Source organism: Oncorhynchus keta, chromosome 13 (assembly GCF_023373465.1).
Source record: "Oncorhynchus keta strain PuntledgeMale-10-30-2019 chromosome 13, Oket_V2, whole genome shotgun sequence".
Taxonomy (NCBI): domain Eukaryota; kingdom Metazoa; phylum Chordata; class Actinopteri; order Salmoniformes; family Salmonidae; genus Oncorhynchus; species Oncorhynchus keta.
The window spans coordinates 15,298,033-15,316,230 of NC_068433.1; the positions used below are offsets into that span (position 1 = coordinate 15,298,033).

The following is an 18,198-nucleotide window of genomic DNA, read 5'->3' on the forward strand; positions in this document are numbered from 1 at the left end:
AACATGGTAGACACTCCATTAAGCCTGTGAGACCATTGGTTATTTAAGATCTGTGAACACAAAGTGTAGGGGCTGAAATGGAACTGGAGCCTAATACTGATTGAATGCCAAAGAGGACTATTTTCCAGTCACCTGATAGTACACTGAATCACAGTCACACACTTGAGTCTATTTAGAATGTGGACTTCTCTTTTTCCATCTTGGTTGGTGTATTTGGTAATCCAAATGGGATGTTCCAGGGAAATACTGAGGATGTAGACGGGCCTCAAAATGTGCAGTTTAGGTTGCCTTGATTAAATCAATACATATCAATATAAATATAACAGTGAAATATTGACCAAATGAGAGGAACTACAGATGTTCATATTTAGCAGACACCATTGTCTGGATTGACCTTACAAAAAACGTACTATGTGGAACAAGGTTCAAGTTATGGAGTTTGCTGGACACCACTCCTAAAAATCAGTGCCCCACATAAGTAAAAAAATGTAAGTGTTAAGAAATAGTAATGTCAGCCTAGCCCACTATCATCATTAAGGAATCCCCCAAGGGTCAAAGTGTAATTAGGTCCCTGTAGAACCACATAAGAATGTCCTGGCTGGTGATTGTGCAGTTTGTCACTGTGTAGGAGGTCATATCACTATATATTGGGCACTCAGTCAGGTAAGTGTTCACCATACAAGGTGTGTCTATGGGAGAGGCCATATGAATACTGGTTAGTTTGGTTATGTTGCTATGGTGAAGGAATAGTGGCTGAATCATAAAGATAAACACATTCTCATGCCACAAAGTCATTCACAACTCTTTCTTATTCTATTCTGCTAATTTTGTCTCACTAATGCCACACTCTCACACCCTGTTCTTACTCTTTCCAGCCCTTCTCTCACTCTCTGCTTCCTTAGCTTTTCTCTCTCTCTCTCATTACTTTTTCTGCAGGTTATTTTTTCTGTAAACCAGGGGGCTGGGCTATGACTGTTTGAGACAGAGACAGGAAGAATGTGTGGTTGAGATTGTTTGTGTGTGTGTGTGTGTGTGTGTGTGTGTGTGTGTGTGTGTGTGTGTGTGTGTGTGTGTGTGTGTGTGTGTGTGTGTGTGTGTAGACGTTCCCTTTGCATGACTACATTTCCTCTTTCTCTCTCTCTCTCCACAGACGTGTCCTCATCCACTACCTCCTCAACTAAAGTTGCAAGGTAAGATCTACAAAATAACTTGTACTTTTTTTCTTCACATTTCACTTGTCTTTTGTCTTTTTCTTTTCTACCCAACTTGTCCTGAAACAGGATGCATCCATCTTGCGTTCTTTCTTCAAATTAGCTGAGGAATCTGAGGGAACACTGAAACTTCACTTACCTCCCTTTTCCACCCCTGACTTTAACACCCACCATCCTCTCTCGATATCTCTATTAATCATATTGTTAGCCATCTCTTCATTCTCCTCTCTGTTTCTCTCTCTCTCTGTTTACAGATTGTTTATGGACTCTGGTCTGCACGTATTCCTTTATCACTTGTTATCTCAAATTATTTCTCCCTTGAATTTAATCCCTCGCTATCGACCTCACACACACACACCTTGCACACACCCCAGGAGGTTGGTGGCACCTTAATTGGGAAGGATGGCTCGTGGTAATGACTGGAGCGGAATTGGTGGAATGGTATCAACTACATCAAACACATGGTTTCCAGGTGTTTGATTCCATTCCATTTCCTCCGTTCCGGACATTATTATTAGCTGTTTTTTCTCCTCAGCAGCTTCCATTGGCACGCAGACTCACACACACACACACACACACACACACACACACACACACACACACACACACACACACACACACTGTCATTTGACAAATTGGGCCCCCGAGTGGTGCAGCGGTCTTAGGCACTGCATCTCAGTTCAAGAGGCGTCACTACAGTCACTACACTACAGGGGCTGCCGGTAGCTTAATGGTTAGTGTCGGAGGTTGCTGGATCGAATCTCTAAGTTAACAAGGTAAAAATCTGTCGTTCTGCCCCTGAACAAGGCAGTTAACCCCCTGTTCCCCGATTGCTGTCATTATAAATAATAATTTATTCTTAACCGACTTGCCTAGTTAAATGAAGGCAAAAAAATAATCATTACACTCATATCTCCCTCTGTCTGTCTGTGTATTGTCACTCCCTCTGATTAAGAACGCATGAATGATCTGATTGGCTCCGTGACCCCAGCACCCTATCTCTGACCCCGTCTCTCTCTTTAACCTGAAGCCAAATGCCCTCTGCTGCCCAGGGCCAAAGGCCTAGCCCAGCTCAGCTAACACATAATGTTCTGAGAACCATATGTTGGTGAGAGCGTGGTTGTTCCTATGGTTATTTAGCATACAAACTACCCACAATATTCTGGGAATGGTACAGGATACCCAGATAGCTCATAAAGTTCTAAACGCAGCTAGCACATAATGTTCTGAGAACCATATCTTTCTTAAGTGAGAATTTCAGTACTTCACTATAACATTTCCTACAGGTTCTCATACCATTAAGAAAACTTTCCATAAAAAAACACAAGAAAACATTAGTATTGTTCAAAAAAGGTTCTACGGATGTTATTTAAAAACATACACATTCTGTTCTCGGCATCAACAAAACTCTTTCTATCCTCTTAGCTTGTTAAGTGTGTTCACACCTGATCTTAATGAGTGTTTTTTCTTTGCAACGAGGCCTGTTAGAATAGACTAAAATGAACAGCTTGAATGAGTTTAAAAAACGGCCATGCTAGCTCTATCCTAGTGGTGCAATGGATTGATTCCATGGATAGAGAACAGAAGACCATGGGTTTGAATCCCACTGATGACATTCCAAAATAAAAATGAATTGTGTTTGCATGATTAATGCCTAAGCGAATGCATTTCTGTGTGCCTTACGAGTGCTTGGAGTTCAACACAGTTCAACTAAGCTGGCAGTGTTATTAAAAGTCATAGTGAAACATTCTAAAAACTTTATTTAATTACCTTCTCAGAGCGTTAATAATACCTCACAGGAAAACTTTAAGAAACCATAGCAAAATGTTCTCAAAACCTCCCTTCAACCTAAAAATGTATGTTCCCAGAAGAAACTAAATGTTCACTTCCATTCTCAGAACCTTTAAAAAAATGTCCAGTTTTACATGCCAGTAAGCATATGGCTTTGTTTCCAGAAATAATGGGAAACCAAAAATGTACGTTCCCACAACTTCCAAGGAACCAAATGTGCTAGCTGGGAGGTTCCTGTCTCTTGGGTTACATCCCAATTATCTTACATGGTCTCCTTTGCTTGTAACCTTGTTTATTTTTGTTTATCACTGATCTGGTTGGGAGATGCAATGGAGACGAAGGATGTGTTTACACTAATTGGTCTTTGACCAATCAGATCAGCTCTGAAAAAGAGCTGATGTGAAAAGATCTGATGTGATTGGTCAAAAGACCAATTAGTGGAAAAAATATCATAATTGGACTTGTGTATATGCACCCCAATTGTACTGTCCTGTCCTGTCCAATCAATGCTCATGAGAGACATGAGATGAGGAAAGGAGGGTGCTCATTTGTTAGGGACTGTGTACAAATTGCCTGTCGCACAAGTTACACATCTGTCAGTGTCAGGGCGCATCTTCTTTTTTCCTCTCTCATTACTCTGCTCTGGCCCATGGCAAGTGGTTAGGCATTGAAGATGGGGGAGCCTGCCCAGCAGTCATCATTGTCACCGTGGTGTTTAGCGTTTGTCAGGAACCCGACTCTTCCCCCATAGGGCGCCCTTGCCAAGGCTGCTCAGATCACTCTCGGGGCTCACGTTGCCTTCCTCATATAATCTAACCAGGCCAGCTGACGAGCAACGATACACTGTGCCTCGCCCAGGCCTCCTCTGTCCACTTACAGTCACAAACACTCGAGCAGCCATCAGGCAGAATGGAGCTGGAGTCAGGTGCGGTGCCGGAGCTAGCCGAGGGGATCATGCAGTTAAGTTTCTCTCGTCTAAACCTCCTCTTCACCACGCTGTCTAAGCGTTGTAACCCTAAACCCCACCGCCGGACACCTGCAGCCCTATGTGCAGTGGTTGGTGTCCCCTTGGCTTTGTGTCCTACATAGGCTAGCATGTGTGTTCAAATATTTACTTTTTCTATCTTTGTATCTGCCAATCTTTCTCTGACTGGTTACTTTTACCAGCTTGTTTTTGTTCTGTTTATTGATTATTTGGAGCCGGCCAATAAATTGTATCTGTTTTGCTAATTGGAATTAGGGCGCTTCTGTTTTTTTACGAGGGCATGGCCTTGCTGATAGATAGCATGAAGGGTAGGCTCTATTTTCACTGGGTTGTTGCTACGTGCATGAACTTCCTTATACCTACATCCTTACCTGTGATGCAGAGACATTTTATTTGGGTTAGGTGAATATGTTAGTTTTAGTATGATTGACTCCGCTATAGTAGTATAAGGAAAGAGGTTGTGCTTATGGTATCCTCTGATGTGGCTACCCGGGGGTAGGGAAAATACCTGAGAAAGTAACGAGAATTATTCAAGTAAAAGTATTTGGGTTTTAAATATACGATACTTCAGTATCAAAAGTAAATGCAATTGTGGAAAAATACTTATGTATCAAATGGCACAATTTTATTTTTTTAATTTCTTGATAGCCAGGGACACTCCAACACTCAAATATAATTTACAAACAAAACATGTGTTTAGTGAGTGCCAGATCGGAGGTAGTAGGAATGACCGTGAATTGGTTATCTTGATAAGTGCTTGAATTGGACTTTCCCTGTCCTACTAAACATTCAAAATGTAACAAGTACTTTTGGGTGTCAGGAAAAACGCTTGGAGTAAAAAGTACATTTTCTTTAGGAATGTAGTGGTAAAGTACAGATACCCCCCAAAATTACTCAAGTAGTACTTTAGTAAAACAATTTAAAGTACTTTACACCACTGTGGCTCACCAACACTGAAATACAATCGATCAAATGTATTTATAAAACTTTTTTTTTTACATCAGCAGTTGTCACAAGTGCTTCTACAGAAACTGAGCCTGAAACTCCAGAGAGCAGACGATGTAGTAGCATGGTGGCTAGGAGAAACTGAGCCTGAAACCCCAGAGAGCAGACTATGTAGTAGCATGGTGGCTAGGAGAAACTGAGCCTGAAACCCCAGAGAGCAGACGATGTAGTAGCATGGTGGCTAGGAGAAACTGAGCCTGAAACCCCAGAGAGCAGACGATGTAGTAGCATGGTGGCTAGGAGAAACTGAGCCTGAAACCCCAGAGAGCAGACTATGTAGTAGCATGGTGGCTAGGAGAAACTGAGCCTGAAACCCCAGAGAGCAGACTATGTGGTAGCATGGTGGCTAGGAGAAACTGAGCCTGAAACCCCAGAGAGCAGACGATGTAGTAGCATGGTGGCTAGGAGAAACTGAGTCTGAAACCCCAGAGAGCAGACGATGTAGTAGCATGGTGGCTAGGAGAAACTGTCTGAAATGAGAGCAGACTATTTAGTAGCATGGTGGCTAGAGAAACTGTTGAAACCCCAGAGAGCAGACTATGTGAGCATGGTGGCTAGGAGAAATATGCAACCCCAGAGAAAGATTGCTATGGTGGCTAGAAAACTGAGCCTGAAACCCCAGAGAGCAGACATTTAGCATGGTGGCTAAAAACTGATTGAGGAGACTATGGGCATGGTGGCTAGGAGAAACTTCCTGAAACTTGTTGAGCAGACTATGTAGTAGCATGGTGGCTAGTAGAAACATTGCCTAGAAACCCCAGAGTGACTTTAAGCATGGTGGCTAGGTGAAACTGTTTGAAACCCCAGAGAGCAGACGATGAGTAGCATGGTGGCTAGGAGAAACTGATCCTGAAACCCCAGAGAGCAGACTGTGGTAGCATGGTGGCTAGGAGAAACTGAGTCTGAAACCCCAGAGAGCTGACAGATTGAAGTTTTATTGGCTAGGAGAAACTGAGTCTGAAACCCCAGAGAGCCATCTTAGCATGGTGGCTAGGAGAAACTGTCTGGTGAAATGTCTCCTTTTTAAGTAAGCATTTCTGAACCTGTTAACCATACCTTGTGATGAAATATGCAATTGTGAAAGATTGCTATTGCGAAAATGCTCAACCGGATACATTTCATCTAAAGATTGAGGATAGGGAGGAGGACTTCATCTTGTTGGCACCTCTATCGTTCTCAGTAAGAACCATTGTTAGACACAGTGGTGTTTTAAGCTCTAGGTGAGTGTTTGGAGGGAGAGTATGAGTCAGATTAGCAGCTGATCAAACGGCCACAATCTCTGTTAATGGGGGTGAAGCTTTATCTAAAAAAAGCTGCAGATTGAAGTTTTATTGTCTGAAGCTACTCCCTGTAGCCATCTTGCCTCACAATACATTATGTCGTTGTGCCAATCAAACGTTATCAGTACTGGGTTTTTCACTGGCCCCTGTGAGTGCAAAACTGAAATGAATTGAGAGCATTTTCATTTCTTTTTCATTACTGTTAGGGCTAACCTACTGTTAGGGTTAACCTACTGTTAGGGTCAACCTACTGTTAGGGTCTGCCTACTGTTAGGGTTTGCCTACTGTTAGGGTTAGCCTACTGTTAGGGTTAACCTACTGTTAGGGTTAACCTAGTGTTAGGGTTAACCTACTGTTAGGGTTAACCTACTGTTAGGGTTAGCCTACTGTTAGGGTTTGCCTACTGTTAGGGTTAGCCGACTGTTAGGGTTTACCTACTGTTAGGGTTTACCTACTGTTAGGGTTTACCTACTGTTAGGGTTTACCTACTGTTAGGGTTTACCTACTGTTAGGGTTTACCGAGTGTTAGGGTTTGCTTACTGTTAGGGTTAAGCTAGTGTTAGGTTTTACCTAGTGTTAGGGTTTACCTAGTGTTAGGGTTTGCCTAGTGTTAGGGTTTGCCTAGTGTTAGGGTTTGCCGACTGTTAGGGTTTGCCGACTGTTAGGGTTACCCGACTGTTAGGGTCACCCGACTGTTAGGGTCAACCTACTGTTAGGGTCAACCTACTGTTAGGGTCTACCTACTGTTAGGGTCTACCTACTGTTAGGGTCTACCTACTGTTAGGGTTAACCTACTGTTAGGGTTAACCTACTGTTAGGGTTAGCCTACTGTTAGGGTTTGCCTACTGTTAGGGTTAGCCTACTGTTAGGGTTAACCTACTGTTAGGGTTAACCTACTGTTAGGGTTAACCTACTGTTAGGGTTAACCTACTGTTAGGGTTAACCTACTGTTAGGGTTAACCTACTGTTAGGGTTTGCCTACTGTTAGGGTTTGCCTACTGTTAGGGTTTGCCTACTGTTAGGGTTTACCTACTGTTAGGGTTAACCTACTGTTAGGGTTTACCTACTGTTAGGGCTAGCCTACTGTTAGGGTTTACCTACTGTTAGGGTTAGCCTACTGTTAGGGTTTGCCTACTGTTAGGGTTTACCTACTGTTAGGGTTAACCTACTGTTAGGGTTTACCTACTGTTAGGGCTAACCTACTGTTAGGGTTAACCTACTGTTAGGGTTTGCCTACAGTGTAATTATAGTGCAGCACCACATGTTCTGTGAGAGTTGGGTGTTCCCTTTGGTGAGTGTCACATAGCTGGCCAAAAGGTTTCCGGAATGAACTAACTCCGAATGTTGTAGTTTTGTTTGCTCTAAATCGTTTATAGGACACTAAAATGTCAGTCTGCATGGCGTGTGTGTGTATATACAGTACAGGTGGATCTCAAACCTTTTATTTCATTGTGATCCCCCTTAAAGGCTTTTGTGTTTTTCTATTTGTTCTGTTTTCCATAGTCTACTCCATTTCAAATGTCTAACAGTGCATTTACTACAAGTGTAATACACCACATAGTAGGCAGAACCTGCATGCTTATTGACCCATCTACACCTTACACTTGTTTGTTTGGCGTATAATGTGACAGGATATCCCGTTGAATGTGGATAGACCGTAGAAACAATCAACATGGTGCTGTGATTCAGGGGGAATTATTTCTACTGGACAACATCAATACTTACCTGTCTCAATGATTCCACCTGCCTGCTGTTTGATAGAAAAACAAATGCCTGGCAAGGGACACTGTGCACCTTCAGTATAGACCAAATCAGTGTTTAAGGCTTGGTGACTTGAGTTTATCAAATGTTTCAACATTGATTTATCTTTGAATATGACTAATTTGTTGAATCCGATTGTTACAGGGAGTAACATTGACAGAGGTGATCGGAGGAATCATAAGTGGTTGTTTTTGTCTGCGTAACATCAGGAATGCTTAAACATGCTCTGCTACAAATCAATAAAGCGTGATATAGCTTTGGCAACTGTGGCTTGAGAGAGAGAGAGACTTAGTTTTCAGTGTCGGCATGTGAGACGTGATAAGACCTGCCCTATAGACACACCCTCTTTTGTACAATGAATGACTAGTGCATTATGGGTTGGTATGCCTGCTCTGGTATTGTATTACACAACAATGATGTAGCCCCATCTACCCTTATGGTCTTTTATCAAGCAATATGCACACACTGTATATAGACTTTCTATTGTGTTATTGACTGTACGCTTGTTTATTCCATGTGTAACTCTGTGTTTGTCGCACTGCTTTGCTTTATCTTGGCCAGGTCGCAATTGTAAATGAGAACTTTTTGTCAACTAGCCTACCTGGTTAAATAAAGCTGAAATAAAAATAACTTGACCCCTCATTTGGGGTTTTCTCCTATTTATTTATTTTTCCTGTTTCTGAGTTCCTGCAGAAATAGTTATTCATGTCATGACATGATGATGAGTTCTCACCCATCCTCCACTGCCGCTTTCTGTGTTTTTTTTGTCTGGACTCCAATATGGAAATAAGTATTCTTGCCACGACAAGTAAAAGCAACTTTCTGCCACCTCTAGCGGCAACAACTCCCCATGTCTATTTGTCTCACTCATTTCATAGCAAAGAAATACACCCCCCTTCCCCACCCCAAATAATAAAACACTCTACTTCTTTATTATCAATTGCATCTTAGCCGCTTTCACTGCTCATCCATATATTTTAGACTTAAATATTGTTTGTATTAGGTTTTGTTCTGGAATTGTCGGCTCTAGAAGCATAAGCATTTCGCTACTCGTAATAACATCTGCTAACCATGTATGTGACCCATAACATTTGATTTGACTTACACCCTCGCTCTTCCAACTCTTCCCTCCCCAATCTATCATTTGTTTATCCTCCCCTGACCCCCTCTACCCAGTGCAGAATGCTCCCTATCCAGGCAGCCCCCTCCACCATACTCCTACATCCATCCTCCACTGACCCGCTCTCCCTCTATCTACCCAGTGCAGAATGCTCCCTATCCAGGCAGCCCCCTCCACCATACTCCTACATCCATCCTCCACTGACCCCCTCTACCCAGTGCAGAATGCTCCCTATCCAGGCAGCCCCCTCCACCATACTCCTACATCCATCCTCCCCTGACCCGCTCTCCCTCTACCCAGTGCAGAATGCTCCCTATCCAGGCAGCCCTCTCCACCATACTCCTACATCCATCCTCCCCTGACCCCCCTCTACCCAGTGCAGAATGCTCCCTATCCAGGCAGCCCCCTCCACCATACTCCTACATCCATCCTCCCCTGACCCCCTCTACCCAGTGCAGAATGCTCCCTATCCAGGCAGCCCCCTCCACCATACTCCTACATCCATCCTCCCCTGACCCGCTCTCCCTCTACCCAGTGCAGAATGCTCCCTATCCAGGCAGCCCCCTCCACCATACTCCTACATCCATCCTCCCCTGACCCGCTCTCCCTCTACCCAGTGCAGAATGCTCCCTATCCAGGCAGCCCCCTCCACCATACTCCTACATCCATCCTCCCCTGACCCGCTCTCCCTCTACCCAGTGCAGAATGCTCCCTATCCAGGCAGCCCCCTCCACCATACTCCTACATCCATCCTCCCCTGACCCACTCTCTCCTCTCCTTCTCCCTGTACAGAATGTTCCCCAACATGGCAGCACCCGGACAGTTTGGGCCAGAGACGCAGGAGCCGGGGCTGAAGGTGTGGCGGGTGGAGAAGATGAAGGCGGTGCTGCTGAAGCAAGCTGAGGTTGGAGCCTTCTTCAACGGCGACTCCTACCTGGTGTTGGAGCACAGGGGGGACCAGGGGGCCGACCTACACATGTGGATAGGTGAGATGTAGGAAAATGGATGCATGTTGTGTGTCAAATAAGTAGGGTCAAGAGTTTTACTTGACCAGGGTCTGTATTGACAGAGTAGGAGTACAGGAGTCATTATGATCTAAAAGGCCAGACTGATCCTAGATCAGCACTCCTTCTCTGATAGAGACTCACGTGGCCATGATAAACTTTGCCCCACTAAGGTATAAAAAGCTGTAGAACTTTGTAATAGAATGCTCCACCATTTACCTTTATGGAAGTGCAAGACAATGTTTTGATCCATACTGATATTTGCTAGAACTTCAATAGAAACCGCTATAGGAGCCTTTTAGTGTGCTACTCCTCGATCTGTTATTAAATGGGTGAGTTGTTGTCATCATGGGGGATGGGGAGGACGGGGATATCTGTATACATTAGTAAGTGTGTACATGAGTGGAATGAAACTGTCTCTTGGGATAAGAGTATTTTGTTATCATTTATGGATGGTGTTTCCTACACTCTTAGAAAAAGGTTTCAAGAGTTCTTCGGCTGTCCCCATAAGAGAACCCTTTTTTGGTTCCAGGTAAAATCCTTTTTGGGTCCCGGTTGGTGCAGCGGTGTAAGGCACTGCATCACTACAGACCCAAGTTCAAACCTAGGCTGCGTCTCAGGCGGCCGCAACTGGGACAAGCATGAGGCGGGGCATAATTGGCCCAGCATCGTTAGGGGAGGGTTTGGCCGGGCGGGATGTCCTTATCCCATCGCTCTCTAGCGACTTCTTATGGTGGGGCGGGTGCATGCACGCTCGCTTCGGTCGCAAGTTGTACAGTGTTTACTCCCAACAAATTGATGCGGCTGGCTTTCGGGTTAAGCGAGTAGTGTGTCAAGAAGCAGTGCAGCTTGGCAGGGTTGTGTTTCGGAGGATGCATGGATCTCAACATTCTCCTCTCCTGAGTCCCTCCTGGAGTTGCAGCGATGGGACAAGACTAACTACCAGATTACGAGGTGCAAAAAAAAATGAGAATGAAATGTCCGACAAGCAGGTGTCCACATACTTTTTCATGTAATGTACTAGCCAACCCACTGTTTCCACACCATACTAACCTCTGTGCCGTTGCCAAGCGAATAACCTGCGTGCTAATGGTGATGACATGACACTGACCCAACGATTTATGTGAGGGAGGAGACTAAGACTGACAGATGGAAGGATGATGACAGAAGAAGGGTGGGGGGGGGGAATTAAAGAAGAGCTCCCTAAGGAAGAAGGGCTGGGTTTGTGTGTGTGTGTTCATTAAAAACAATGCACTAAGGTGATTGTCAGTGCTCCTCTAAAAGCCCCCCCTCTACCCTCTCCCTGTTCTCTGTGACCCCTACACCCACCTTTCACATGAGCCCGGCCCGACCCCTATATGGCCTTTAGCCCCCAGGTCCAGAAAAGTGGACCACAATAATAAAGGTCCCGACGTTTCTGCGCATGGGCGGGATTCTCTACTAAGCCACATGCTCTGCTCTAGGCTGCTCGCTTAATAAAGTTAGATCAAAGCTGAATGTCTGCAAGTTCACATTATGATAAGTACAGAATATAGTAACGTAGTATATATTTATTTAACTGTAGCTCAATCATTCGGTATGTACCTTTCTCCTTTTCTGTCCTCCTTTTTCAATTCTTATATAGGCAGGCTTCCTCCATCTTTCTCGCTCCCTTTACCTCATGACTCTAACTCTCCCACTTCTCCCTTCCACAAACCGCTGCTCCTCCTTTCATTCTCCCTCCGCTATGTGTCTGTCACCACACCCCTACTCCCCGCTATGTGTCTGTCACCACACCCCTACTCCCCGCTATGTGTCTGTCACCACACCCCTACTCCCCGCTATGTGTCTGTCACCACACCCCTACTCCCCGCTATGTGTCTGTCACCACACCCCTACTCCCCGCTATGTGTCTGTCACCACACCCCTACTCCCGCTATGTGTCTGTCACCACACCCCTACTCCCGCTATGTGTCTGTCACCACACCCCTACTCCCCGCTATGTGTCTGTCACCACACCCCTACTCCCCGCTATGTGTCTGTCACCACACCCCTACTCCCCGCTATGTGTCTGTCACCACACCCCTACTCCCCGCTATGTGTCTGTCACCACACCCCTACTCCCGCTATGTGTCTGTCACCACACCCCTACTCCCCGCTATGTGTCTGTCACCACACCCCTACCTCCCCGCTATGTGTCTGTCACCACACCCCTACTCCCCGCTATGTGTCTGTCACCACACCCCTGTGTCTGTCACCACACCCCTACTCCCCGCTATGTGTCTGTCACCACACCGCTATGTGTCTGTCACCACACCCCTACTCCCCGCTATGTGTCTGTCACCACACCCCTACTCCCCGCTATGTGTCTGTCACCACACCCCTACTCCCCGCTATGTGTCTGTCACCACACCCCTACTCCCCGCTATGTGTCTGTCACCACACCCCTACTCCCCGCTATGTGTCTGTCACCACACCCCTACTCCCCGCTATGTGTCTGTCACCACACCCCTACTCCCCGCTATGTGTCTGTCACCACACCCCACCTCAGACTCACCCCTCCCCTCTCTTCCTTTCTCTCCAGGTGAGAAGTCATCTCGCGATGAGCAGGTGGCGTGTGCCATGTTGGCCACCCAGCTGGACAGCTTCCTGGGTGGCGACCCCATCCAGCACCGGCAGGTCCAGGGCTACGAGTCTCCGGCGTTCATGAACCTTTTCCCCAGAGGGGTCAGCTACAAGGTGAGCAGGAGAATAGCCCTGGTTCATACTTACTGACAACACAGGGCCCATCTGTTTAAGAAATGTACTTGCATGGGAATTTGTGCACAAACTTTTGTTTCTCTTTGACATCAATGTGTGATTTTCTGTAATCCACGTGTTTCCCACATTAGATTTGGGCCCACTGAGTCATGGATGTGTATCTAAAGTGTTAGGATTGAGTCCTCTACTGATAGCTAATGTATTTTTATTTTTTAAATCCATGATTGATGAAATGACTTTACAAGCAATACTTTTCATGACCTCATCACATGCTTCTGATTTGTCATATCATTCCACATATCTCTTGTTGAAATGACAGTTAGTAAATCCTTAAGACTTTCTGGTTAGATACAATGTTGAGAAAATGTAACCAACATTTTCATATTGTTACCTTTTTTCTTTTTCCTTTTATTCACTCTCCCCCTCAATCACACGTGTAGGAGGGTGGTGTGGAGTCTGGCTTCAGGCGGCCCCAGGGCGGGTCAGGGCCCGTTCACAGGCTGTACCAGATCAAAGGAAAGAAGAACATCCGTGCCAAGGAGGTGGAGCTGAGCTGGGAGAACTTCAACAAGGGAGACTGTTTCATCCTGGACCTGGGAGAGGTGAGTGGGGGGAGGGAGGTGAGAGTGCGTGTTACTAATTCCCTGCGGGAGGCTCTTAGCAGTGAGGGCTTGGAGAACTATATTACATTGCCTTGAATGGCACATCCCTTAATTAGTGATCAGTAAAGTAGGCCTACTAAATCGTACTGTGCATTTGGAAAGTATTCAGACCTCGACTTTTCCCACATTTTGTAACAGCCTTAATCTAAAATTGATTTAAATGTTGTTTTTTTCACCCCTCAATATCCCCTCAACACAATATCCCATAATTACAAAGCAAAAACAGGTTTAGAAATTGTTTGCAAATGTAAACGTGTAAAAAAATAATAACAATCACATTTACATAAGTATTCAGACATCTTTACTCTACTGTGTTGAAGGACTTTTGGTAGCGATTACGTGTCTTGGGTATGACACTACATGCTTGGCACACCTGTATTTGGGGAGTTTCTCCCATTTTTCTCTGCAGAGCCTTTCAAGCTCTGTCAGGTTGGATAGGGAGCATTGCTGTAGAGCTATTTTCAGGTCTCTCCAGAGATGTTCAAGTCCGGGAATCTGACTGGGCCACTCGGACATTGAGACTTTTCCCAAAGTCACTCCTGCAATGCCTTGGCTGTGTGCTTAGGGTTGTTGTCCTGTTGGAAGGTGAACCTTCATCCCAGTTTGAGGTCCGGAGCGCTCTGGAGCAGGTTTTCATCAAGGATCTCTGTACTTTGCTCCGTTCATCTTTCCCTCGATCCTGACTCGTCTCCCAGTCCCTCCTGCTGAAAAACATCCCCACAGCATGATACTGCTACCACAATGCTTCACTGTAGGGATGGTGCCAGGTTTCCTCCAGACATGACGCTTGGCATTCAGGCCAAAGAGTTCACTCTTGCTTTCATCAGACCAGAAAATCTTGTTTCTCATGGTCTTAAAGTCCTTTAGGTGCTTTTTGGTCAATTCCAAGTGGGCTGTCGTGTCTTTTACTGAGGAGCAGCTTCTGTCTGGCCACTCTACCATAAAGGCCTGATTGGTGGAGTGCTGCAGAGATGGTTGTCCTTCTGGAAGGTTCTCCCATCTATACAGAGGATCACTCGTGCAAATGATACTGTTTTCAGGTATAATATAATCATGATGGACTTAATGGCTGGACAATGAGGAAATAATATCTGGGTTTTTGCCATTTGTGAGATCATGCTCGACTCACCTGTGTTTTCAGCCGGGGGTAGTTCATCTGTTGGATGAAGTGATCTGCAATTTTCAGGGGGATAATGGTCTCACCATGTCTTACCTCAGTCTGACCCATAGAGGTCTCAGTAAAGTCTCGACACCATAATGTATATTCACTGTATTCCATACAAACCTTGATTTTAAATTAGTATTTCATTAGACAAGGCCCTTTTCCCCCCCGATTGCTCAATTTGACCAGGCGGCCAGCTCTAGGAAGTGTCTTGGTGGTTCCAAACTAATTCCATTTAAGAATGGAATCCACTGTGTTCTTGGACCTTCAATGCTGCAGAATTCTTTTGGTACCCTTCCCAAGATCTGTACCTCGACACAATCCTGATTCGATGCTCCACGGACAATTCCTTCCACCTCATGGCTTGGTTTTTGCTCTGACATGCACTGTCAACCGGGGGACCTTATATAGACAGGTGTGTGCCTTTCTAAATCCTGTCCAATCAATTGAATTTACCACAGGTGGACTCCAATCAAGTTGTAAAAACATCAAAGATTATCAATGGAAACAGGATGCAGCTGAGCTCAATTTCGAGTCTCATAGTAAAGGGTCTGAATAATTATGTAAATAAGGTGTTTCTGTTTTAATATATAAAATGTTCTAAACCTGTTCTCTTTGTCATTATGGGGTATTTAGTGTAGCTTGATGAGGGAAAAACCATGTGTATAATCAATTTTAGAATAAGGCTGTAATGTTACTTAATGTGGTAAAACTCAAGGGGTCTGAATACTTTCTGAATATATTATATATATTATTATTATGTATATTATTAACTTCAGATGAGACAATAAAAAAACGTCTATGTCTTTAGACCATATTTTCCTGGATCGGCTCGCAGGCCAACATGTTTGAGAAGCAGAAGTCGCGTGAGATCGCTAGCCTGATCCGTGACACTGAGAGACATGGCAAAGCACGCATCACTGACGTCAATGAGGGGGAGGAGACGCCGGAGATGCTCAAGGTACAATCGCCGGCTTAGTCCTTTAAGCTAAGCAAATGAAAACAAAAGTCAGACCTAATGCACAGGAGGCTTCTGAGGGGAGGACAGCACATAATAATTGGCGGAAAGAAGCGAATGGAATGGCAAACGCATGCAAGCTACAGTGTGTGTGTGTGATCTATTTGATACCATTCTGCGCCGTCCATTGTCATGAGACTCCTCCCCAATTAAGGTGCCAACAACCTCCTGTGACCTTGAGACCTGTCAATCCTGTAATATCTAAGCATATTTAGAGACTTTGAAATCGAGTATAGGAAGGTAATGAGTCGATAGTCATGTTTTGTGGGCGGAGGTTGCTGATATGATTAATGGGGATCTAACTTTTAAAATATATACAAACCAGTGGAGCCTGCAGAGGGTAGAATGGCTGGAATGGAGTGAATGGTATCAAAAACATGGTTTGAATTTGTTTACCACTCCATTCTACTCCATTCCAGCCATTTATGTTGAGCCATCCTCCCCTCAGCAGCCTCCACCACAATCCATGTTCCATTCTGCCCTGTGATTGACAGGTGCTGGGACCAATGCGAGAGCTGGCAGAGAGCACTCCAGAGGAGGACAGTCGCGCAGACATCTCCAACTCCGCCTCCCTCTACAAGGTAGCTGGGCATTACAATTCCGTTGGTAAACAGTTCTCTCCAGAACTGTTCTATTGCATCACATAATTACTGTTGGATCGTTCACCCCAATAACAGAATTTGAGATATTTTGGATTATAGACTGCACAGCTATACTTTGGAGATCTTTTTTTTCCAAGATAAACAAGATTTTTGGGGCAAACTAGTTCACAAAGCAACTAAAAGTCATGGCCTGTGTTGCTGTTTTCCACAGGTGTCCGATGCGACAGGTCAGATGAAACTGACCAATGTCTCGGAAAAGAGCCCATTTGCCAAGGACCTTCTGGTGCGCGACGACTGCTTTATTTTGGATAACGGGGCCAACGGAAAGATCTTTGTTTGGAAAGGTGAGGAAAGCACGTGAACCTCGACTAACATTTTTGCTCTGTGAAATGTATCCCTAGAATGTCTGAGATATCCGATGTCTAATGAAATACTAATTTAATCAGGGTTTGTATTGAATAAAGTGAATATACATTATCGTGTCGAGGCCTTACTGAGACCTCTATGGGTTAGACGGAGGTAAAACATGGTGAGGCCATTATCCCACTGATTGACAGGTATGGGAGCAAATGCAGAGGAGAAGAGGGAGGCCCTGAAAATGGCAGATCACTTCATCCAACAGATGAACTACCCCAGGATGAAAACGCAGGTGAGTCAAGCATGATCTCACAAATGGCAAAAACCCAGACATTATTCCCTCATTGTCCAGCCATTAAGTCCACCCAGCAACATAACGTCAGCATCGTGATTATATTATACGTGAAAACAGTATAATTTTTCAAGTTTTGAATTCCATTCAGTCAAACCGAATCCCGTGTATGTCTTCTTCCATTGTCACACTGCAATTTCTGTTGTGTAACCACTAACTAGCAGGTCATGAACCCAGTATCATAAATGTTTTATGCATATACGATGGGGTGGTTTATGTGTATGACGCAGTAGATCCAGTCATGACCGGGTAGTCAAATCTCTGTTCTCTCTTACAGGTGGAGATACTACCACAAGGGAGGGAGACAATCATCTTCAAGCAGTTCTTCAAAAACTGGAACTGAACTACAATGGCTCTCAGAAAAGGGTCTCAATGACGCCCTCGTAAAATAGTATGAAATTGAGACCTGGAAAATAAAATATCTCAATGTTTTGGTCTTCTCAGGAGTGACAGCATCTCAAATTCAAAAACTTTTTCAGAAATGCGTTTACTTATATGTACATATTTGTAAGGTACTATACTCATAGAAAACAATTCTTTAGTCATGCTTAGAGCAAATAAACTCCAGATAATAAGAGCATTTATGATTTCACACCAAATGGAACCCTAAGTCACTACTTCTGCTTCCGACTGGGGAGGAAAACGTGTACTCACTGGTTACTAGTCTCATTTAAAGCCAAGATGACATTCCACAAATCCTATAAGTTGAATTAGTTTGGTTTAGTCTTTTTTACATTTTTTTTTTTACATTTGTTTAAGAATAACAGGACATATTCTACTAATATATGTAGTAGGCTACAGATTATGAAAATAAATGGAAACTGAAACAACACGTACAGTGTGGCTTTGTGCTTTGGTTCCTGACAACTTTATGACATGTCATTGACTGCGTCCCAAACGGCACCCTATATAGTGCACTACTTTAGACCAGGACCCTAGGGCAGTAGTGCACTAAAAAAGGAATAGGGTACCATTTGGGATACAACAATGACTAAGTTGTAATTACTTGTGTCAATTCTCTCCTGCTTGTTTTCATTACTGAAAGAATCAATGTGTTTCACCTTTCACCCGGTGAGATGATGTTGCTTCGGTTGTTACACCTCTTCCCATAGTTCCCTGGATAAACACTTAACAGGTTAAACCTGCCTA

At 44.4% G+C, this 18,198-nt stretch overlaps 1 protein-coding gene across 2 annotated transcripts; it reads left to right on the top strand.

The window, feature by feature from the left end:
* The first annotated feature begins 1,032 nt into the window (after positions 1-1,032).
* On the top strand, positions 1,033-17,881 carry LOC118391915 (macrophage-capping protein-like). 2 transcript variants are annotated; one of them, XM_035783412.2, is made up of 9 exons: positions 1,033-1,190; positions 9,946-10,139; positions 12,721-12,875; positions 13,337-13,498; positions 15,532-15,681; positions 16,233-16,319; positions 16,552-16,684; positions 16,898-16,989; positions 17,327-17,881. In XM_035783412.2, exons 1-9 carry the CDS (start codon positions 1,114-1,116, stop codon positions 17,390-17,392), a joined length of 1,116 nt encoding a protein of 371 aa, XP_035639305.2. In that variant the 5' UTR covers positions 1,033-1,113; the 3' UTR covers positions 17,393-17,881. The 2 variants fall into 2 exon arrangements, with proteins under 2 accessions (XP_035639305.2, XP_035639304.1); XM_035783411.2 differs by lacking the exon at positions 1,033-1,190 and adding an exon at positions 3,622-3,961.
* Positions 17,882-18,198: the final 317 nt, after the last annotated feature.

Excerpts from the sequence above, each read along its gene's own strand:
- LOC118391915 (XM_035783412.2), top strand. The coding sequence starts at position 1,114 with ATGACTACATTTCCTCTTTCTCTCTCTCTCTCCACAGACGTGTCCTCA. Across the intron at positions 1,191-9,945 it reads TCCTCAACTAAAGTTGCAAG|AATGTTCCCCAACATGGCAG; the intron begins GTAAGATCTACA and ends CTCCCTGTACAG. Across the intron at positions 13,499-15,531 it reads TCATCCTGGACCTGGGAGAG|ACCATATTTTCCTGGATCGG; the intron begins GTGAGTGGGGGG and ends CTATGTCTTTAG.